Raw genomic sequence first — 24,233 nt, forward strand, 5'->3', positions numbered from 1 at the left:
TGGTATTCCCCGTCATGATATTGCCAGAGGTGAGGTGAAATTGGGTTTAACGTCGCGTCCAAGATTATTGCACTTATATAGCGACGTGCATGCACGTGTATGTGTGTGTGTGGCTGCTTGTACTAGTCCGGACTGATGCCGATTTATAGTGCTAGCTCACTGAGATACCATGCCGCTGTTTAACATGAATACCTCACTCAGACACAGTATACTGACTCCGAGCCGACCAGTCCTTGTTTTAGCCCCTTAATGCCGAGCGCCAGACAGGGTAACAACAAGTACAATCTTTTAACGTCTTTTTCTATGACGCGGCCCGGGATCGAACCCTGGACCTTCCGCTCTCCGGGCGGACGCTCTACCACAAGACCACGGAGGCGGTCTGATATTGCCAGAATGTTGCTAAAAGCAATGTAAAACTGTACTCACCCACTCGGGCTGACGCGAGAAGCCTCTTCTCCGACTCTTTGAGGTACTTCTCCCATGGGGATGCCAGGATAGAATTGGTCACCAGCAGCCTCAAGCTCATGAATTTTGTTTGTTTGTTTGTTGTCAAAAACCGAGACCACATGTGTCATTGAGCATTCAGCACTAAACACACTGGTATTATGAATCGTTATTGAATCATGTACATGTTTTGATTGTTTGTTGTTTAACGCCGCATTCAGCAATATTCCAGCTATATGACGGTGGTCTGTAAATAATCGAGCCCGTACCAGACAATCCAGTGATTGACATTTTGAGCATTTATCCACGCAACTGGGATACGATGACATGCATCAACCAAGTCAGTGAGCCCGACCACCCGATCCCGCTAGTCGCCTCTTATGACAAGACCCGCGAAGATCCGGGTAGAGAATAGGTCTTCATTAACTCATGCTTGCCGTAACAGGCGACTTGTTGTAAGAGGCGACTAAGGGGATCGGGCAGTCAGGTTCGCCGACTCGGTTGATACGTGTCATCGTATCCCAAATGCGTGGATCGATACTAATGATGTCAATCACTGGATTGTCTGATCCGGACTGAATTATTTACAGACCGCCATCATATAGCTGCAATTTTGCGGAGTGTGGTGTTAAACAACAAACAAACACAAACGGGGGACACAAAAAATAGGTGTCGCACATCGCAGCATCGAACCCAAGCCATCATCAGCATGACGTGTGATCACTAACCCCCTGGCTACCCCACCACCCCTCCTTAATAAAGAACAAAGCCAATGCCACTTTTGATATCAATTTAATCATACAGCAACGTATATGACAATAGGTCTACTGTGTGTCCACTTGCACTCACAAACATTCCCAGCCTATACACAAGTATGTACACTCAACATGTCACACAACCGGAGATCCACTCCGCTTCTCTCACAATGCTAAAGTTCACTCTAAATGCATTAAGATGAATTGGTCTGTTTTGGCCTGGTGTGTATGTAACGAACATCTGTGATCAACAAACTAAGGAAACGGGCTTCTCTGTGACATTATCAACATGTGATGGACATTTTGTTCAGCAAAACTGGGACACCAATAGGTTCCAAATTTGTGGAGATCTTCAGTGAGATCAACATACCATTCAGACACTTAGCCATCAAACAATCAGTTACAGTACAGAGAGTCAGTGGTTCTACGCCGCTTTTAGCAATATTCCAGCAATATCACGGCAGGGGACACCAGAAAATGGGCTTCACACATTGTACCCATGTAGGGAATCGGAACCCGGGTCTTCAGCGTGACGAGCGAATGCTGTAACCACTAGGCTACCCCACCGCCCACACATATTTTGAGAGTTTGGTCTTGATACAAAACACCATACAATATTAGGAACTTGACATGCTGAGTCAATGATTCCTATACTGCATCTCCAATGGTAAGGGGCAAGTTATATGGGTCAACACCACATTAGGTCTTTTACTGGTAGTCCATGTAGAGAGAGTGCTTCAGAAAATGACGGACAACTTTAGTGTTGTACAATGTCAACAAACATGTTTTCAGATCTGAGTGAGTGAGTGAGTGAGTATGGTTTTACGCCGCTTTTAGCAATATTCCAGCAATATCACGGCCGGCGACACCAGAAATGGGTTTCACACATTGTACCCATGTCGGGAATCGAACTCGGGTCTTCGGTGTGACGAGCGAACGCTTTAACCACTAGGCTACCCGACGCCCCTTCAGATCGTGAGTATTCTGGGCCTCTAATAAGACCCACACTAAGAATAATGTTCTTTATCTCTTCACTGGATCATCAAGGGTCATTCATCTTACCGTAGTTGACGTTTGCATTAAGCCTGAGGTATCCTCTCCTACCATGGAATGCAGACAGCATCCATTCACAGAAACTAGGACTGGGACGGGTAACTGTGTCGGGTGGGTACTGAGTAGGACCCGGGTACCCACAGAACTACCCGGACCCGTGGTTAGTCACGTGATATATTGTTTAATGACAAAAATTATGCACCCATTCCATCTGACTTTTCATATGGTTGAATAAAGATATGAACTTAAACTTCAATGTATGCATGACCAGATTGTTTAATACATGTGTCTCAATACGTTTTGCCAGGGTTATGGTAAAGAAATTCCCAATCGGACATTTTGTACCTATCTCTTGAGGCCTACAGCGGGTACCCGGGTAGGGTTGGGTAGTAGGGGTTGGGTAGTAGGGGGTGGGAACCCGGGTAGTAAATCAGGACTCGTCCCAGCCCTAACAGAAACAGCTGACAATGTTATGTTGTTTGTGTTGAACTTGTGTCAGGTAATGCCACAACTGACTTTGACCACATCTAAAGTTTGTATACCAGCATTCACAGGTTTTCATTCATCCATCGGCAGTGATCGAAGAGCAATTGAGGGGTTCATGTCATAACCCCAATGTTGACTGTTCGCGAATAGGGGGTCTCTAGGTTAAAACACTGTAGCAAACCCCCATGTCCCTCATGTAGATGGTGATTGGTTGGTAAACTATTAATGTAAATCGAGGGCTGGTAATTTGAAATCAGACTTTCCAAAGTATCATCATGTGAAATTCCTGCCGAAAAGAAACCTTCACTGTTTTCACCTACAGAAGGTAGAATGTCTCTTTGGTAATATTCATTACCAGTATATATATGAAATGTTAAGTGATATCAGAGCAACTGTTACAATATGATGACAGTGGTGTTTCAACAGGAATAGTATTTGCTTCACACATGTGATGGACCTTGCGTTTCCCTGTTCTCATGATCCCCACGAGTGAGTGAGTGAGTGAGTATAGTTTTACGCCGCTTTTAGCAATATTCCAGCAATATCACGGCGGGGGACACCAGAAATGGGCTTCACACATTGTACCCATGTCGGGAATCGAACCCGGGTCTTCGGCGTGACGAGCGAACGCTTTAACCACTAGGCTACCCGACCGCCCCGATCCCCACGAGTGTTTCTGTTGATGCAGGTAACCATCAGACCTATCAGCACATTATAATATCACTGAAGATGAAGCAAGCCCTTCAGTATGACAAGGTGGAATTGTTTCCAACAAGTCTCCATCATGACTGAAATTGTAAATAGTGGACAGCTGTCAGGGATTTATCTTGTCAAACTAAATGCGCCAAACTCAGATATTTTAAAAAGTTCCTTTTTACTTACTTACATTTGCTGCAGACTTTGGGCAGACTCGGGGCAGATTTGGGGCTGAATATCTGCCTCCAAGTCTATGGTGTCCCATGTTTAGTTTAATAAATTTCTGTGCTATTGTATTAAATATCTAAAATCTCACTACTTAGGGCAAATCCGATGTTTGTTTTTTGTTTGATATGAAGATTGTCAGGTTTTGTGCCCCAAGACATGGCTGGTTGTATAAAAGAAACAAAAAAATCCTTTTGAAAAATGTTTTTGAAGATGCAAATGCAGTGTGATGCTATCGTTATAGCTGTACATCTTACGTTCATCTTTCTGTCCCACTTCAGTATCAAACACTCACAGCTTGTGCCTCCAGGATTACCAACTGGTAACAGTCAGTACAAACCAGTTTAATGCTGAAGTAACCAACAGCAACACCCGAAAAGCAGCAAAACCGGTTCCAGTTCAGTCGTATCCGTTACAAACCAGTTCAATCTACTTATGTATCAGATCGAGTGAAATGGGCTTGGACATACAATTGAGGTGGTTTCTCTCATTCATCCACATGTTAAATTGCTCCGACAATCTCTCACTCACTCACTCAGTCTACCCTCCTCACGCTCCCCCACTCAGCACAGGTTACAACGCGTATAGTTCTGAGCCAGGTCTGATGATGGTACAGGTACACCGACTGTCTTCACCGCCCGTCTGACAGGCCGCTGTTGGCGGTCTAACTAGACGGTGGACGTCGGGAGGTGGTCGTCACAGACATCTGCAGCCGACCGTATCATTTGAGAACTGCAAGACAACATATAATGTTAGTAGTGTTTTAAGCCGCTTTTGGCAATATTTCAGCAATATAAGTGAGTGAGTGAGTTGGGTTTAACGCCACTTTTAACAGTATTCCAGTCAAATCACGGCGTGTCAGCTTAATGTGGGAGGAAAGCCCCAAGTGATGCAGGTCTCAGACGTATACCACTTCAGTGAAACCCACAAGCACGGGTATGGTGCTGACAAACCTAGAAACATAATCGGGGCGAACCGGGATTCGAACCCACAATCATAGGTTTCTGGCTTGCCCAAGGGACGCAACTCTGCACAGCGAATCGCGGCACCTTAGACGACTGGGCCACCCGTGCCCCCGTCAGCAATATAAAGAGAGGGAACATCAGAAACAAGCTTCACACATTGTACCCATGTGGGGAATTGAATCCGAGTGAACACTTTAAATGTAAGGCTATCCCACCGCCAGAAATATGTAGCAGGATACTGTATTGCTGTTGTCTTTGTGTTCACTGCACTCAGGAAAATTCCAGACATATGACAACGTTCTGTAAATAATCTAGTCTGGACCAGACAATCCAGCGAATGACATCATGAGCATCAATCTACGCAACTGGGATATGATGACATGCATCAACCAAGTCAGCAAGCCTCTTACAGCAAGCATGGGTTTGCCCCAGGGTACTCTGCACAGCGGATTTTGTCCCGTTAGGTGACTAGTTACATTAGTGAATAGTAAATTCATACTGAGTCGCCAACCAGGAATAGTGTCAATCAGTGATATCCGGACAATCGTCAAGTGTAAATTCTCTATGCATTGATACATTGTGGAATCATGCATTCAAACGTTAAAGTGCAAGTATTCATGATAGAAAACATATGATGTCCGAAAACCTATGATCCGATGAAAACAGTATTGTGTCATGAATAATAATAAAGGCAAACATATGATGCTGAAAGCTCTGATCGAAAACAGGACAATCCGCGACGTTTGTCCGAAAACACGATAATATTTTGCGAAGGATTTTTTTAAAATCTTTGATTAAATTTTTATACAGAGGATGATATTTTCCCTAGGACTACTGTTTTACAATCTCATTAAAATCAGATCTTAGTTCTCGCTATGCTCAACAAAGATCTGAGGACATCCCATTAAGGGGCACGTCAGAACGACCTTTCATCCAACCAATCAGAGCGTCGCTTACCAGATCATGAAAGTGACAGTCGGAATGTGTTTTCTTATCATGCAACCACGAAATATTTAACATGGGGTATTCCGAACGACAGTTACGGGTATCATGATTATATCCATACAATCTAGGCCATATATAAGCCATTCCAGAATGTTCTTATCAGTTTTATTTTGTTTAATCGAGAATACGTCAAAATATGTGTCGAAGCGTAGTCACCAGTTTGAAACTAGTGTCGTAAAGCTCAAGAAAGCTGCCTTCTGATTGGCTACTGTCGATTTCTTGTCAGTCACTTCATTGGTCGGTCAAAATTTGCTAAAGGTCGTTATGACGTGACCTGTAATGGGATGTCCTCAGATCTTTGTTTAGCGGTACCGAAAACTAATCTGATTTTAATGAGATTGACTGTTTTAAAAGATGTGATTTTCCACGTTTCCGTGGAGATTTCACATCCCTGCAAACTATGAAATGCTAACCTCAAATTATGGCAATTGGTAACATCTGGAAAATCACCAGGTGTACATATTCTATGCATGGATACATTGGTCAATTCATGATGTCAAAATTCCATACTGACACTATGACATTTGAAGAGATCCATGTTTGCATATCTAAACTGAGTGATTCCTAGCATGCTAACGATGTATATCAATTGTGTCTATCCTTCAGACTCACCCGACACAGGTGTCATGACGCCTTCGTCTCAATGAGTTTAGATATTCCTATGTACCACGATGCTACGTCTACATGTTCCTTCTCGTATCTCTTGATGAATGGATGCTCCTGGGGATCAAACAAAACATTCAAAATTCTAGTGGTAGAAATGTGAGTGAGTGAGTATGGATTTACGCCGCTTTTAGCAATATTCCAACAAGATCACAGTAGGGGACATCAGAAATGGGCTTCACACATTGTACCCATGTGGAGATTCGAACCCGGGCCTGCGGCGTGACGAGTGAAAGCTTTAACCACTAGGCTACACCACCGCCCCAGCAGTAGAAGACTTTTGATAAACATACTCATACAAGATACTTTCATTGGTTGAAGGTGCCACAAAACATTTCTTATTGTCACAGTCAACAATGTACCACCGGTCAGAGCTACACTGCACCATCCTACAGTGTAACACTGTGTTATCAATGTTACTGCCATATCGCACGATCTCACAGTGTAATGCTGTTTTCAGCAATGGTTACGACTATATAACACCATCCTACAGTGTAATGCTGTTGTCAGCAATGTTACAGCTATATTGCACAATCCGACAGTGTAACGCTGTTGTCAGCAATCATATGACTATATCACACCATCCTACAGCGTAACGCTGTTTTCAGTAATGATACAACTATACCGCATCATCTCATACTCTAAAACTGTGTCATCAATGTTACTGCCATACCGCACGATCCCACAGTGTCATGCTGTTTTCAGCAATGGTTACGACTATATAACACCATCCTACAGTGTAATGCTGTTGTCAGCAATGTTACAGCTATATTGCACAATCCGACAGTGTAACGCTGTTGTCAGCAATCATATGACTATAACACACCATCCTACAGTGTAACGCTGTTTTCAGTAATGATACAACTATACCGCATCATCTCATACTCTAAAACTGTGTCATCAATGTTACTGCCATACCGCATGATCTCACAGTGTAATGCTGTTTTCAGCAATGGTTACGACTATATAACACCATCCTACAGTGTAACACTGCTGTCAGCAATGTTACAGCTATATTGCACAATCTCACAGTATAATGCTGTTGTCAGCAATGTTACAGCCATGTCGCACCATCTCACAGTGTAACACTGTTGTCAGCAATGACATGACAATATCACACCATCCTGCATGGTAACACTGTTGTCAGCAATGATATGACTATATCACACCATCCTGCATGGTAACACTGTTGTCAGCAATGACATGACAATATCACACCATCCTGCATGGTAACACTGTTGTCAGCAATGATATGACAATATCACACCATCCTGCATGGTAACACTGTTGTTAGCAATGACATGACAATATCACACCATCCTGCATGGTAACACTGTTGTCAGCAATGATATGACTATATCACACCATCCTGCATGGTAACACTGTTGTCAGCAATGATATGACAATATCACACCATCCTGCATGGTAACACTGTTGTCAGCAATGATATGACAATATCACACCATCCTGCATGGTAACACTGTTGTTAGCAATGATATGACTATATCACACCATCCTGCATGGTAACACTGTTGTCAGCAATGATATGACTATATCACACCATCCTGCATGGTAACACTGTTGTCAGCAATGATATGACAATATCACACCATCCTGCATGGTAACAATGTTGTCAGCAATGACATGACTATATCACACCATCCTGCATGGTAACAATGTTGTCAGCAATGACATGACTATATCACACCATCCTGCATGGCAACACTGTTTTCAGCAATGACATGACAATTTCACACCATCCTGCATGGTAACACTGTTGTCAGCAATGACATGACAATATCACACCATCCTGCATGGTAACACTGTTGTTAGCAATGATATGACTATATCACACCATCCTGCATGGTAACACTGTTGTCAGCAATGACATGACAATATCACACCATCCTGCATGGTAACACTGTTGTCAGCAATGATATGACAATATCACACCATCCTGCATGGTAACACTGTTGTCAGCAATGATATGACTATATCACACCATCCTGCATGGTAACACTGTTGTCAGCAATAATATGACAATATCACACCATCCTGCATGGTAACACTGTTGTCAAGAATGCGACAGCAATACCACACCATTATGCAATAGTTGGCATGCATTCACAATAATCTTATCACTAAAGCCTTCCTAAGACATAATGTATCAACAAAGTATTTTTCAAATCTCAAAATGCAATCTGGCTTCTGTTCTACCCAGAATATTAATTGGCATTTTGTTGTTTGTTAGGTGAGGTGAAATGGTGAGGCTTAACGTCACATTCAAGATATTTTTTATTTGTTGAAAGTTGGGACTGGCAAAAATAAGGGGGACTGGTAATTTTTAGAGTTGCCAGTTCACAAGGACTGGTAGTTTCACAAGCCGGCGGGAACACTGATTGTACTAATCCACACTAATGCTTGTTTTATCCCACAGAGATACCATGGTACAGTTTAACATGAATACCCCACTCAGACACAGCATACAAACTCCTGGCCAGCCAATCCATGTCTTATTCCCTCAATGCTGAGCGCAAAGCAGTATAACAGCAAGTACCATCTTAAAATGTCTTTTGGTATGATGCAGCTCGGGATCGAACCACCAACCATAAACTCTCTTCTGCATGTTCCCCATGCAATCCAAATTAAAGGTAATAATCATGATAATCAAGGGCTGCAGCATGAACTTACCAATAACTTCTTATACTTTGGCCTTTTCTTGTAATCTTTCGTCAAACTGGAAAATTGAAAAAAAAAATCAGCTGCATGAACATTTTACCAGTTAGCATGGTTAGATATAATTGACATGTCAATAAATTAAATCATAACGTGTATTCATTGTATCACTATTATTTTCACTGCGTTGCAGAAGTTTGACAAACCTAACTGGCAGGTGTTCTTGCCCCAGTATGTAGACATGGAACAGGAACAATAATCTCAAAATGCCTGACATTTTGTTTTTTAAAATTTTAAATCCACACTCAGCAAGATTCCAGCAATATGATGTCTGTCTGCAAGTAATCAGGTCTGGACCAGACAATCCAGTGATCCATTAATATCTACCCAGTTGGGATACGATGACATGCATCAGCCAAGTCAGCAAGCCTGACCACCCACCCGATCTCGTTAGTCGCCTCTCACCAAAAAGCCTGAGTTGCCGAAGACCTATTCTAACCCGGATCATAATGATAACTAAATGCCTATCAAAAACACATAGAAAACTGACCAGTCTCGGACAAAGGAGCAGAAGTCGAGTGAGAAACTCTCTCCGGGTGGGAGGAGAGGCGGGTCCTCTTGCAGGACCTTGGTGAGAACTTCAAAATCTGTCTTACAGTCTTTGTACGGGAACTCCCCTGTCGCAAGCTCCACCTGGAAGACCGTGTACAAGTGAGTGAGTGAATGAGTATGGTTTTACGCCACTTTTAACAATATTCCAGCAATATCACTGCGGGGGACGCCAGAAATGGCCTTCACACATTGTACCCATGCAGGGATTCGAACCCGGGTCTTCGGCGTGACGAGCAAACACTTTAACCACTAGGCCACCCACAATAATGGGAAGATTTCCATCTTATTCATTGACCCAGAAGCAGTGACATATCATTAGACAGAACGCACATGGGCTCTGGTCTGATCATTCATAAGATATATTGACTTTTGTAAAAACCTAAGTTGAAACAACAGAACAACTGTTCTTGAAATGTGAAGTTTGCAATGTTACTTGGAAATATATTGAAAAATATCACTGGAAATTCCCTTATCAAAGCAAAATATCCAATTTTGTAGATATATAAAAGTACAACATTACACTGTCAATGTCAATATTCTCTACAGAAAAAACAAAAAACATTAAAAAAAGAGGTTTTGCCCTATTTTGAGAAAATCAAAAGAGAAATTGTTTAGGTCACTGTAGGTATGTGTTTCAGTTTTATACCATCCAAATCACATACACACCAACAAAATGTGACAAAAATTCCAGTTCCTGAATTCTCACAAAAGCATGACACGGGGGATAACTGATTCAAATTATAGACAACACTGATTTTCTAGCAACATTCAAGAAACTGGTTCTTCAAATTACCAGTGATATTCCCAGGCTCCAGACATCAGCTCGAATATCATAATCAGGACAGGCAGGATCTGGTGGGTCAATTCTCTCAGGCTGAAAAAGAAAAACATAAACATGTACATATAAGGCTAAAAATAATAATAATCTTGGTTCTCAGGCACCGCCCACATCATCCTAAAGTCTGCCGCAAGTTTAGTTTTTATTTCCATTCACCCCCCAAAAATAAAAAAATTCTAATACTTAGAAGCAATGCGATCCAATGGAGCACACAGTTACTTCCCTTTACATGTGCACCAATGTACTGAACATGTCCTGTAATGGTCATGGTTGCAATAGGAGTTTGTATGCTTGTTTATGTAGATAGGCCCTTTCCCAGGTTGACGGTACACAACTGTTTATCTGGTGACATACTAGTTTGAAGCAAATAAAAACAAAAACATCACCCGCCCGCACTATATTTTCAAAAGTCATTGCCTGAGAACTAATTCTTTTATTTTTTTAAAGCCTAATATTGAGAACTCTGAGAACACTAATGGCTACTTCACCCTGGCAACATAGGTCTTCTATATTCCGGCTATAGGATGGTGGTATGTAAACGATCAAGGTTGGGCCAGACAATCCAGTGATTGATACTATGAGCAACGATCCACACTGTTGACAATGTTTGAGGTACGATGACACGCCATAAATCATGTTACCGAGCCTGACCACCCGATCAATAAGGTCGCCTCTTACGACCAGCATATGTTGCAAGGGACCTATTGTTACCCAAAATTCACACAGGTTCCCAATGTAGTCACTCTCTGACAAGCAGTAGGGTGCTGGCGTCACATTCTCCACGGGTATTGTTATGAGTGTATCATTAGGCCACACTCTTTTTTTAATTGATCTACGCATCCAGCAAAGGCAAATTTTGTTGAAATGGAAAGAAATTTAATTCAGAATTTGCTCTTTTTTTCATCCCCCTACTAAGCTGATGGCATATTGCAACCAAAAAATATTTTCTGAAAAGAATCTACTGAAATTGACATATATTAAACATGGGAATCAAAAGAAAGTTTTTTAGTCGTTCCTGAAATTGATAGGATGCATAGATGCACAACTTTATTCCCGCTTGATTCGTCAGGTTTGCATTGCTTAAATCAACAGCTGTGTGGCAGGCTCTTCTCATACATAAAACCATTTTTATACCAGCCAACCCGTAGTGAAGTAGAAAACCACAAAAACAAATGTATTCCCTTTTTTTCCCCACCTACCGACAGGTCTTATCCTGTAAAAATCTGTAAAGCAAATAAAAAAGAAAGTGTGGCCTCACAGCACTACATGTTAATAGACCTAAGGCCACTTTTCACACAGAACTGAAGGTAAAATATTGTATTCTGTCTTCATACAAGGATGGATTTTCTTGTAACATAGTCCCAGTGTCACTGTTGAAATCACAATGACGAGGCTAAATATGGTGCCTAAAGATCACACTTGGTAATCAAATTTTTTAACAAATATAGCTTGTGACCTTATTTATTATATCATACCGTCATGTCAGAATGATAAGATCTGATTGGTCCATGTGATCTTGATAAAATACAATGTATCCCGCCTTGGAGGGAAATAATATATTCACTGGACAAACATATGGCCAGTAATAACCATATCAACACACGTAATGCACAATATAATTCACAAAACAATCCTGGGGATTCACAAGTTAAAAAGGATTATCAAACACAATGAAAAAGGAAACTTGTACATGAGTGCCCCTTTCTTCATGTCTAACCAACTCACTGCCATATATGCAGCACAGCCTGCTGTGCGAGTCTTGGCCTTCGAGTCCACCAGTCTACCACTGATGCCGAAATCACACAACTTCACGGATCCATTCTCATCCAACAGAATATTGGATGGTTTCACATCTGAAATAATAAAAAATCGACACAATTAAACTTCAAGACAAGAATTGATTCATCTTTACTTTATACATTTGTATATCCTGTTTTCTCCGTCCATCACCCGTGAATAGAGGGCCAACAGCCAATGAGAGGTGTAGTAATGAACAGTGATGAAGCAGCTCTATTTTCCGTCAGGTAATGCAACAATACAGTATATACCTCGGATTTCATTCAAATCAGATCTAAGTGCTTGCTATCACGACTCAAGGATGTGAGGACATCCCATTGCAGGTCATGTCGGAACAACCGCACACTAACTTTGACCAACCAACGAAATGACTAAGAGGGAGTGAAATCAGCCAATCAGAAAGCAGCTTTCTTGACCTTCATGGACTAATTTCAAAATGGAAACATCCATTCCAGGCTACGCTTTGAAAAATATTTTGACAAAGTTCTCGATTCAAAATTTGTAAACTGAACAAAAGAACAATCTGGAATATCTAATAGATGGCCAAGATTGTCTGGCAGTGCTTCCCACGGGAATCAAACACGGGTCTTCGGCATGACGAGCAAACACTTTAACCACAAGGCTACCCTACCGCCCCAGAATATGAACAGATAAAGAAACATAAATAGACATCAAGTAGAACTCAAAGACATAGCAACCGTCCATCATCCATGCTTACCTCTATGTATCACACCATGATTTTCTTTTAAGTAATGTAATGCCCTGACAATCTGTGGAAAGAGAAAACAAATATTAGTACCAAAACTATAAATATCTTACTGTATCAAAAACAGTCAACATTTGCAAAGACATAATGTTCTAAAAGACAAGTAAAACATCATTATGATCAGCTTGATTTAACAATGTTGGTAATGGATAATTCTGATTTGGGGATGAGTGGGTTTTACGCCGCTTTTAGCAATATTCAAGCCATGCATGGCTCAGGGCTGCGTTCGGGTGGACTGTTTTTTATTCTCTGGGAACACAGTTCAGGTAGTTTCCACTACCTTTCAGAGTGAGTGAGTATGGTTTTACGCCACTTTTAGCAATATTCCAGCAATATCACAGCGGGGAACACCAGAAATGGGCTTCACACATTGTACCCATGTCGGGAATTGAATCTAACTTTCGGAATTGAGATGAGATAAGCAAAAGGTATGAATCAGCATGAGGTGATGTAATGTTTGTCAAGTTACTCACTGCCACTGCCATTTTCCCCAGGATTTTTTCTGGAATTGATTTCCTTGTTCGTTTTAACAGTTTATCTAGACAGGTGGACATAAGCTCCATACAGATCCATACTTCGCTCTGAAAACAAAAATAGACATAACTAATTCTATATCATAACTGATGATAATAACTTATTAAGGCGATCTCATTAACGTAATCTCAAGTGACCTTGACCTTTAACAGCAGTCTGCTACAAATTAATCACACGAGTGAGCTTGTCTTATCGCAGCTGTGAACAGTATTCAGGCATGTCAAAGCATTTCAGCTAAGATTGAAGGGCTGGGACGGGTAACTCGGGTACTCAGGTTGGTTGGGTCCTGAATAGGACCCGGGTACCCACAGGACTACCCGGACCCGTGGTTAGTCATGTGACATATTGTTTAAAGACAAAAACTCACTATAGCTCAGTGTGACACTACATGTTGCTTATGTTTGCATCTCTTTCTGACGATACACACATTCCTTTTTGACTTGCATATGTTTGAGTAAAGATAACGCTTCGGTCAACTTCGTGAACGCATGATCTGATCATTTGATACATGTATCTAAACAGTTTTGGCCAGGGCTGCGGTAAAACAATTCCCAATCAGACAACTCCCAACTCTTGAGACCTGCAGTGTGTACCCAGTTAGGTTCGGGTAATAGGGGGTCGGATACCCGGGTAGTAAATTTGGACTCGTCCCATTCCTATTGGACTGTAAGAAAAGTCTGAAGTTATGCAGGTTTTTGACATTTGAAACCCACGTTCAAAAGTTTCTTGCAAGCCTTGGGAGAGGGTTAGAAATTACACTTGGTTAATGTCAACTTATTGAGATGTCAAGGTCTTAAAATGAGTGAGGGAGTGAGTATGGTTTTACGTCGCTTTTAGCAATATTCGAGCAATATCACGGAGGAGGGACACCAGAAATGGGCTTCACACATTGTACCCATGTCGGGAATCGAACCCGGGTCTTCGGCGTGACGAGCGAACGCTTTAACCACTAGGCTACCCGACCGCCCCAAAGGTATTAAAAAACCCACGAGGTTGTGGAGACCTGCCAGGACAGTGCTGGAAGACTCACCGAGGTGATGAATGTTCCTAGACACTGGACAATGTAGGGACAGTCGTGACTCTTCAACACAACATCCAGGTCCATGATGATACGTTTGTTCTCCTCCTTGTTGCCAGATCTTCTCATTTGCTGAAAACATATGGTGCGAGTCATAGCTCTTTTCATGCATATCACTCATTGATACATGAATGTCAAAGAAATATACATATCTTATAATATTCTCTGATGTTTGTTGTTTAACCCCATACTCAGCAATATTCCACGAGCACAGGTATGGTGCTGACAAACCTAGAAAACTTAATCAGGGCGAACTGGGATTCCAGCCCACAACCAAAGGCTTCTGGGGTGCCAAAGGGACGCAACTCTGCACAGCGAATTGCAGCGTCTTAGACGACCTGGCCACCCGTGCCCCCCAACAACCTGTATATAATTGAGTCTGAAACGGACAATCCAGTGACTGACATCATGTGCATCAATCTACACAATTGAGATCCAATGACAGTGAGATTCAAAAACATACAACTATGTCTTTAAGCCTTCTCCTCTTAACTGGTACTGTTAGTGAAACACAAACCAACTTCACAAAACTAAAACACTTTAATAACTTTGACTGAGAGCATTTTAATTTTAACTTCGGAATTTTTAAAGATATTTGCAGCAGATATGGGGCCAAATATCGGTATCTAGGAACGTCAAGATATAAACAGTGTTTAATGTCTTGTAGATGCCCTCAAGGCCAGAGAACGAAGACCTTGTGTTAAGTACTAGGTATACATAATTCCAGATAGTAGCTCTGGCAAAATGTGGATGACCCTGACCTTGACAGCCATGGGGTGCTGCGTAAGCTTGTGCCTCATCCTCACGACTTGGCCGCAGGTGCCGTGACCCAGTTCACCCAAGGGCTCCATGTCACTAATATCAGTTGGGTATTTCTGAAAAACAATTCATAATATCAATACTGACCCAAATCTACCACAATGGCAAAAGCATTACAATACAAGGGTAACGCTATTTTTCAGGGATTTTATCATTTGCAGAAGCCCGAGGTCATCCATTAACTCCCCGACGAAAGTTCCAAAGACCTTGTGAATTACAAAAGTGTGTGAATACATTGCTTAGCGTCAAATCAGCAATCTTACAGATATTCGTGAAGATATGAATTAGGGAAGAAATCTTATTATCGTATTTTAGTTGCAAATTCGTAACAAATACGAAAGAATGAGGAATGCATGAACAATAGCCATGTTGTAAAAAATGTTATATTTGGGATAACACTTTCTCAGTAAAGTACAGATTCTATGTCCTTTTTTTTGGGGGGGGAGGGGAAGGTTTGAGTTCCATCCGGGATTAGAACCACCATTGCCAGAGTGAGGCACCTAGTCGACAATCGACAACTCACAGAGTGGAAGCCATGGAAGCTTGGTGGCTGCGATCACTGACTTTAAATGCTGGTGATTAGGTGCCTCACTCTGGCAGTGTGGGTTCCAATCCCGGATGGGACTCAAACCCCCTCTAAAAATAGAGTACTACAATCTGTACTTTGATAAGAAAGTGTTATCCCAAATATAACATTTGTTACATTTGACCACTTTCTAAATGGCACTGTGTGTTTAATAGCCATGTTGAAAACGTGCAGCATCAGCGGACTCACGTTTCCGTTAATGGAGAGGATCCCAGACTGCTTCATGATTTCTTCATACTTCTGATCAATCTCCCCGCTGTCTGGTGCCTTGTGTTGCCCTCGTTGACAATCCAACTGCATGCCCGGGCGGCGCCGACCACTGAACAAGGAAATGGACACAAAAAGACATGTCACGTTTTTGTCAACTATGCACCTGTATGCATAAGAGTGAGTGAGTATGGTTTTACGCCGCTTTTAGCAATATTCCAGCAATATCACGGCAGGGGGACACCAGAAATGGGCTTCACACATTGTACCCATGTCGGTAATCGAACCCGGGTCTTCAGCGTGACGAGCGAACGCTTTAACCACTAGGCTACTCGACCGCCCCTGTATGCATAAGACAACCTCTTGGTACTAATGTGAAGAGAATGCAATTGTTTGTTGGTTTCAACAGTTTCAGTCATATCTTGACATAAAGTTCAACTTTGAAGGAAAGGTCAAACTGACCCATACGGCACCTAGTGTTGGAGACTGGTTGTAAAATCATTATTAAAGATTGGAATAATACAATACAATATAATGAGTGAGTGAGTTTGGTTTAACGCCGCTTTTAACAGTATTCCAGTTATATCACGGCATGTCAGCTTAATGTGGGAGGAAAGCCCGAAGTGATACAGGTCTCAGACGTTTACCACTTAGGTGAAACCCACGAGCACAGGTATGGTGCTGACAAACCTAGAAACATAATTGGGGCGAACTGGGATTCGAACCAACAATCATAGGTTTCTGGCGTGCCCAAGGGACGCAACTCTGCACAGCGAATCGCGGCGCCTTAGACGACTGGGCCACCCGTGCCCCCTACAATATAATGAATCCGTCTGAACTCCAATGGCATTCAACATGTACATGTGGCTGCACATCAACCTTAATTTAATCCTCACCTTTCCTGTGGAAATCTGTGACAATCAAGCTGCATTTCCGGGCGTCGCCGACCCGACGAGGGGGCGGAGCTTGACCGAGAACTGGTCCCGCTTTCCCCATGACTCCCTAATGCTGCAATGTTAACATTGATAAATACCTGATCTTGACCATGTTGAAGGAGAATAGTATCTAGGCTGGAGTGCTCTCTGCAGGCAGTTTGGGAAAAGTTGTTCAAAATCGGAAGTTGGGAATTCCAAGGTATTTCAACATTGTATATGATGCAAGAAAATATAACTGAGCATTAGGCCTCCTTCCTTCTTGGTCTTACAACCATACTGACAGGAATTGTTAAACTTTGGAAATCGAAACTGAATTTGCTGCAGCCTTGGAGCATACTATCTGCCTAGATAAATCCCTGAATTAACAATTTAGTTAAAAGACAGCATATTCATATCATATTTAAAATTGTCGGAGTATCATAAATGGGATGGCATGAATATATGCAAACTGCAATCTACCTAAACTTCAACTTAAAAGTAAGCCTAAATCTCAATGAATGGTCAATGGGTGTTATGTGGCAGTGTATATCATAACTACATTTCTGATGATTATTGTGGTGATTTAAATGAGGTGCTTGTAAACGTCTTAGCTTATTGCTAGTGTGGCAAAACTCCTTTTTGCAGCCCACAGCAGCTCACAAAACAGAGTGACCTCCCTTAGTTGCTTATTGTCCAAACTCGGTCCCAGTGCTTGACACCTTCAATAGCCTACCAATATGGAGCTCCGGTGTGAGCAGGATTGACTGGTCCCTTGTTTACAGTTGTTGACAGACTACATGGTTCAAGACCCCTCTTGAAATCTCTGGAAGGTTGGCTATACCTATGTTAGAGCCAAACGCGGTTGATTCAAGGCCTTTCATCTATGACCTGACTTACCTATTTGCCCAATGTAGAGAGCATACCTATCAGGAAAGTACCATTTTTGCTGCTGCCATGATGCGGTCATTGTATCATATGCCTTGACCATTGTATTGTCCTTAATGACTGTAAACCAAATCCTGTGTATTTCAATATAATTTGTTGACTGTTCATTGATCTTGTGTGGTTATTTACTGATTTCATAATTTTATTCTGTATACATGTACTGATTTTTCTGGGTTAACTTTCGCATTTCAATTGGCCAATCGACACAAGCAATGTGGCATGTGTAGAATAAATGTGTCAACACTAACAGCCATGACATGCATAGTTTCCTGGGTGGCATACAAGATGCAGAGATGGAAAGCCAGTTTATCAGATGAAGTTATAGACAGTGTCAAGTTGAGTAGTGAGGTATAGTTATGTAATTCATGCTGCCATGCTTTCAAGACAAGATTTCACTTGCAAATGAAATCTTTCATCTGATTAGTCGAGTCTCGTGTTAATTTCAGAAAAAGATAAATAGATTTTTCTATTCAATGACTTCGGTGGTGCTAGTTCAAGCATTCTTCCAATTCACGTAAAAATTCCAGTTGTCTTTTCTGATTAAAAAGTCACAAGATAAGTCATGAGAGGGAAACCTCTAAGGTAGTCTTACATGCTTCGTAACCATGGTAACCATGCAGTCAGCTCACCATCTCAAGTCTGTTAAGAACCATTTTTCGTGGGACACCTCAGTGTTAAAGTAAAACATACTTAATATGATTGTTCTACACAAAGGAGCATTGTAAGTATGTCTAAATATTTCATGTCATCATGACTCCTTCAATGGTTGTCTCCTACCACTGGAGTGAGTGAGTGAGTATGGCTCTACGCCGCTTTTAGCAATATTCCAGCAATATTACGGCGGGGGACACCAGAAATGGGCTTCAAACATTGTACCCATGTAGGGAATCGCACCCGGGTCTTTGACTTTGACAAGTGAACACTTTTACCACTAGGCTACCCCACTGGCCCCTACAACTGGAAATGGTTATCTAAACACTGGAAATATCTCACTAGCATCAAGAACAACCCGTTCAACCATGTGCACATACACTACCACCACATATTACAAATAATCGCAAAATATTCTCAGTCCATCTTTTCAAAATAGTTTAAGCAAACAACGTAACCATCCAAACAAAACACTAATAAGCTAAACAAGCATACTCAATTCATTTTTGAGTGAAAAAAATATATTAAAATGTCATTTTTTCCTACTTTCGTTTCTGGGGACCCGAAACCTGGAGACATCCCATAGGAAAGGTGAGTTGTTATCACAGGAGTTGTGATGATAGTAATCATTCCAGCTTGGGACGACTGGCAAACACAAGACAAGGAAATAAATGTTAGGCTGAAAACAAAGGTTGTGGTTTCAGTTCTAGAGAGTGAGTGTCTGTGGAGCTTCATGCTGCTATTAGCCATTCCAGCCATTTGCAAGAGGGGCAACACCAGACATTGGATTGCACACATGATGCAGAGCTCCAAATAAGCTTTTGGTGTTGTGGGTATTTTACCCATGCATTTTAAAATCATTGGGTATCAGTAATTCTATCTGGGTATTCAAATTTCTGTTACCCACTAGTTTTTACACATGTGGGTATTTAAGTTAAATATTTAAAAACACTATTTATCTAGTCCCTGCAAACTGGTGTCGTGTGGGTTCGAGAGCTTTATAGGACTCAAACATACCACGATACTTCCACAAGAAAGTGTGATGGGAAATGATCATGATGTAACTGTCATCGTGGAGTTTGGCAAGGTTGACGGAATGCCCGTTTATAATTTCAAAATAAGTTGCTGATTTGCTAATCGAATACGCAGGGTTACTTCACAATATTTTGATGATACGCACAAGTTTTATTTTTGTAGCGTATCTGTAATGTTCGTTGCGTATTTGATACGCTTGGATTTTATTTTACTGCGTATTTCTGCATTTCTGATGCGCATTTTACGCAGATACGCTGCTTATCTGGAGCTCTGATGATGAGAATCAAAACCAGATGTTCGGCCATTGTATTATTGGTTACTACCCACCAACCCTTGGTCAAATGCCAGACTCACAAGTTTAGGATATATACTGAATAAAGTTAGGGATCGTATTTTGGGAAATAAATTTTTGTAGTGAAGACTGAGCATTGTGGGGACAAGTTGCTACCCCGGATCCCCACGGGGCTAACAACCAATGGGGTGGGGGACACGTTGCTACCCTGGGTCCCCACGGGGCTAACAAGCAATGGGGTGGGGGACATGTTGCTACCCCCGATCCCTACAGGGCTGAAAAAGCAACGGGGTTGGGGGACACATTCTAGACTATCCTGGGTCCCCACGGGGCTGACAAGCAACAGGGTCAGGGGACACATTCTACCCCAGGTCCTCACAGGGTTCAAAAGCATGAAAACATAGTCAGAGGTTGGCACAAAGAAATCAGGGGTTGGTCTGGTAGGCAATATGATAAAAACCACAACATTTCTTTTATGTCTGAGCATCGAATCAACATGCTACAGCTTATCAAATGTTGGGCAATGATAAATCAGTTTCCTGTCAACGCAAAAAGATCATTTATGTGACATGTTTACAAAACATACATGTCAAATGACATCATATAATCACAATCCCTAGAAAACAATCGGAATAACTGTTTAACATGAGTCTTGTCAACAAACTCTTTCAAAATATTTCATTTTCAGTCCAGTTACATCTTCCTGAGGTAAGGGAGTTAACAGATTGTAAAAGTCCAGTTCCCATCCTTGCCGAACTAGGCTGGTATTATAGAGTTATATTTTGGCTGTACTAATGTGTCTATGCATATTCCAGTCAAAATCGCATAACGGAATCGATATACGGTTCGGAAACTGCCATGCAGATTTCGGTCGCTTACAGGATTTGCAAATCATGTGTACCTCAAACTCAGTGTCAACAGATATTTTCCAAATCGTTTCATGTTTTTAATCACGGTGCTCTCGTGATTTGATGCGAAGACCCGTTTTATTACAATATAGATTTGATTATCGTTCTACTCGTCTTGACTGGGCGCCGCTATTTTGTTTGAAGCAAATGTAAGCTATTTGAGAGGTGGAATCGGATTGGTCAGTAGGCATGGTAGGAAGGACATAGAAGGGACATAACTCGTAATAGCCACTGATTGCCTAGAAAATCCAGCCTAGTTCGGCAAGGGTGGAAACTGAACTTTAACAGTCAGTGAACGGACTTGCCTCTGGAAGATGATCCAGTTACCATGGTTACTGGTTTATCATACACCCATACTGTAAATATAAGACATAATATACTGCTTAGGCCTTTTATTTTTTATTGGTTGATTGACAAAACATTTCGCCAAAAATTCTTCAAAATAAGAGGTCGAAAAATACAAAAACTTCCAGATTAGCATCGCTACTTATGAATGAAAAACAAACAAGTTAAAAATGGTAAGATACAGTAAGTTATTTGTTTTTTGGGGGGTAGAATAAAGATTATTATATGTACGTGCCACCATTTCTTCAGACAGCGGTGATAAAATCTTGTGGGAAATTTTTTTGTCAAGTCATTTTATTTTGGTTCTAATTTCAGGTTCTTTTTGTTGGTCAGTCCGTAAACCAACTAAACAAAAACATAAGGCCTTAAAAAATCATTAGCTTCACAAAAAGCATGAACAATGGGTTCATTATAATATATGATCCAAATCAAAACAAAATGTTTCACTCAATCATCATCACATCATGACGATAATATGGCGTTAACTTACCAAGCTTCTATGATTTGTATGTATCACACAACAGCGGTAGAAACTAACATTTTTAGTCCACTAGTCCTTATAATGATAATATATAGCAAAATCCTTAAAAATGGCAAATATCTACTAGTCCTTATGATACCTTAACTATTGGGCAGTTGGGCAAGGACTATAGGACTAGTGCCAATTTCTAACCCTGCATATCACGACACTCCCTAAAAAATTCATTCTAAATGAGACAAACTACAGATTGATATTACAGAGCTCCAGATAAGCTTTTGGTGTCGTGGGTATTTTACACATGCATCTTAAAATCATTGGGTATCAGTAATTCTATCTGGGTATTCAAATTTCTGTTACCTACAAGTTTTTACACATTTGGGTATTTAAGTTAAATATTTAAAAACACTATTCATCTAGTACCTGCACACTGGTGTCGTGTGGGTTCGAGAGCTTTATAGGACTAAAAAATATGATACTTCCACAAGAGAGTGTGATGGCAAATGATCATGATGTAACTGTCATCGTGGAGTTTGGCAAGCTTGACGGAATGTCTGTTTATAATTTCAAAATAAGTTGCTGATTTGCTAATCAAATATGCAGGGTTACTTCACAATATTTTGATGAAACACACAAGTTTTATTTTTGTAGCGTATCTGTAATGTTCGTTGCGTATTTGATACGCTTGGATTTTATTTTACTGCATATTTCTGCATTTCTGATGCGCATTTTATGCAGATACGCAGCTTATCTGGAGCTCTGACACCATGTACACGACTAGTGCCAATTTCTAATGCTGTAGAACCAGCACATAAATATTTGATAAAGTATCAACAATGATCAAATCAAACTGACAGATCAATTTGACATGTGTAAGTAAATAATCGCATAGCACTGTTAGGTGTCAATGGCAGCATACTTCATGCAGTGGAATACTTGCATGCTTGTTTATACATATGACAGAAGGTTGATGAAGATTATGAAGCTGTAACATTCTTCCTAAAATGTCTCAGCATGTCTATAGTGTTTCTGTTTACCGCCATTTACTTACTGGTAAAATAGGCCATGAACCCTATCGGTCCAAAAATATTGAATGTACCAGTATTGCAAGTGCTGCTGTAACCGTTCTAGTGTACCGGTAAATATATAATTTGACTGAAACACTGTGGTGATTCACTATCATAAAAAAACATGAATTCTGAATGTCAGAAAGTTAAAGATTGATACCACCACAGAATGGCCAAGTATCATCTGGGATTTATTGACCGTTTGTTCCAAGAAAATGTTGTATTGGATTCCTTGGCTTCTTTTTGCGAATGGCCCACATTTATTTCATGAATAAGCCAAAAGGACCCTACCATTCTGGAAACCGGACTGTCATCATTGGTCACTGGCCAACATTTTAAAATATACGAAATGAACATAGTGAAGACTCAGTTTATCAAAGCAAGGAACTAGTCGTTCATGATGGGGAGGGGGAGGTGTAAGGGGGAATCAGGGAAGAGTCAACAAAAATATGAGGGTCATAAAAAGTAATGTACATGTTCGGGGAGGGTCATGACAAATATGTACAAGGACATGGAGAGGGTCAACCAAAGTATGAAAAGCATTAGGGGAGGGTCATTATTTTCTGTACTTTAGTGCATCAATGGGCTTCACACATTGTACCCACGTCGGGAATCGAACCCGGGTCTTCGGCGTGATGAGCGAACGCTTTAACCACTAGGCCACTAGGGGTGTGGGGGTGCACACCCCCTTTTTATTTCGAAAAAATCTTTATTTATGTATAAATTACCAATAGATCTTAGTTGTGCACCCACCCTTTCCAAAAAAGCTGTATCCGCCCATGGTCTGTGTATAAGTAAATGTACAAATGTTTTATAGACATGGGTTATCAGTATTGTTTGACAAGACCAAACAACTTTGTATTTTTAAATTCTGGTATGTAAACAACTGCTCAATGTTGTGAATGTCCGGAAATATCTAATATTTTCACAGTCTAAACTATGACAGTCCCAGAGAAAGATTTAAGATTAAGCCTAGAGATCACAGGTAAGAAAAGACAGCATACAGATTCAAATGAGTTATTTCATTCAGATAAATAGAAAAACGATTAACCAAAAGAAATATAGCAGTATTTGCTACCGTGTGAACATACTGTCACGAATTCATGTGATGCGACAGTTTTGGCCCTGAAAATGTCAAAACAGCAAATTAGAGATTCACAATCTACACCAGAACGCTTGCTTGTTTATTCAACCCACTGGCCATCAAACTTACTTGGCCGTCTGGGGCCCGGGGATCCTGACTGCAACGGTCTACCTCTTCTGTCATTTTCATGCAATCTGTTCTCTAATGTTAGCTTTTTCTCCAAGTCGTTCAGTTTTTGAGTCAACGATTTCTTAGACGACATGTTGGATTCTAAGATCACATGATCGAAATATGCTTAGTGCGTGGTGG

At 41.1% G+C, this 24,233-nt stretch overlaps 1 protein-coding gene across 2 annotated transcripts; it reads right to left on the bottom strand.

Moving 5' to 3' along the window:
• Nucleotides 1-2,730: 2,730 nt before the first annotated feature.
• Nucleotides 2,731-24,229, bottom strand: LOC124114981 (dual specificity mitogen-activated protein kinase kinase 7-like). 2 transcript variants are annotated; one of them, XM_046475750.2, is made up of 14 exons: nucleotides 24,054-24,229; nucleotides 19,262-19,360; nucleotides 17,102-17,213; nucleotides 16,188-16,317; nucleotides 15,355-15,468; nucleotides 14,546-14,665; nucleotides 13,455-13,562; nucleotides 12,934-12,985; nucleotides 12,144-12,271; nucleotides 10,374-10,454; nucleotides 9,519-9,661; nucleotides 8,984-9,029; nucleotides 6,242-6,349; nucleotides 2,731-4,391 (listed from the first exon to the last, which is right to left on the bottom strand). In XM_046475750.2, the coding sequence occupies exons 1-13, from the start codon at nucleotides 24,184-24,186 to the stop codon at nucleotides 6,254-6,256; spliced, it is 1,362 nt and encodes a 453-aa protein (XP_046331706.1). In that variant the 5' UTR covers nucleotides 24,187-24,229; the 3' UTR covers nucleotides 2,731-4,391; nucleotides 6,242-6,253. The 2 variants fall into 2 exon arrangements, with proteins under 2 accessions (XP_046331706.1, XP_046331707.1); XM_046475751.2 differs by lacking the exon at nucleotides 19,262-19,360.
• Between the last annotated feature and the right edge of the window lie 4 nt (nucleotides 24,230-24,233).

This window comes from Haliotis rufescens, unplaced genomic scaffold, assembly GCF_023055435.1.
Source record: "Haliotis rufescens isolate VD_foot unplaced genomic scaffold, xgHalRufe1.0.p SCAF_8, whole genome shotgun sequence".
Classification (NCBI taxonomy): Eukaryota; Metazoa; Mollusca; class Gastropoda; order Lepetellida; family Haliotidae; genus Haliotis; species Haliotis rufescens.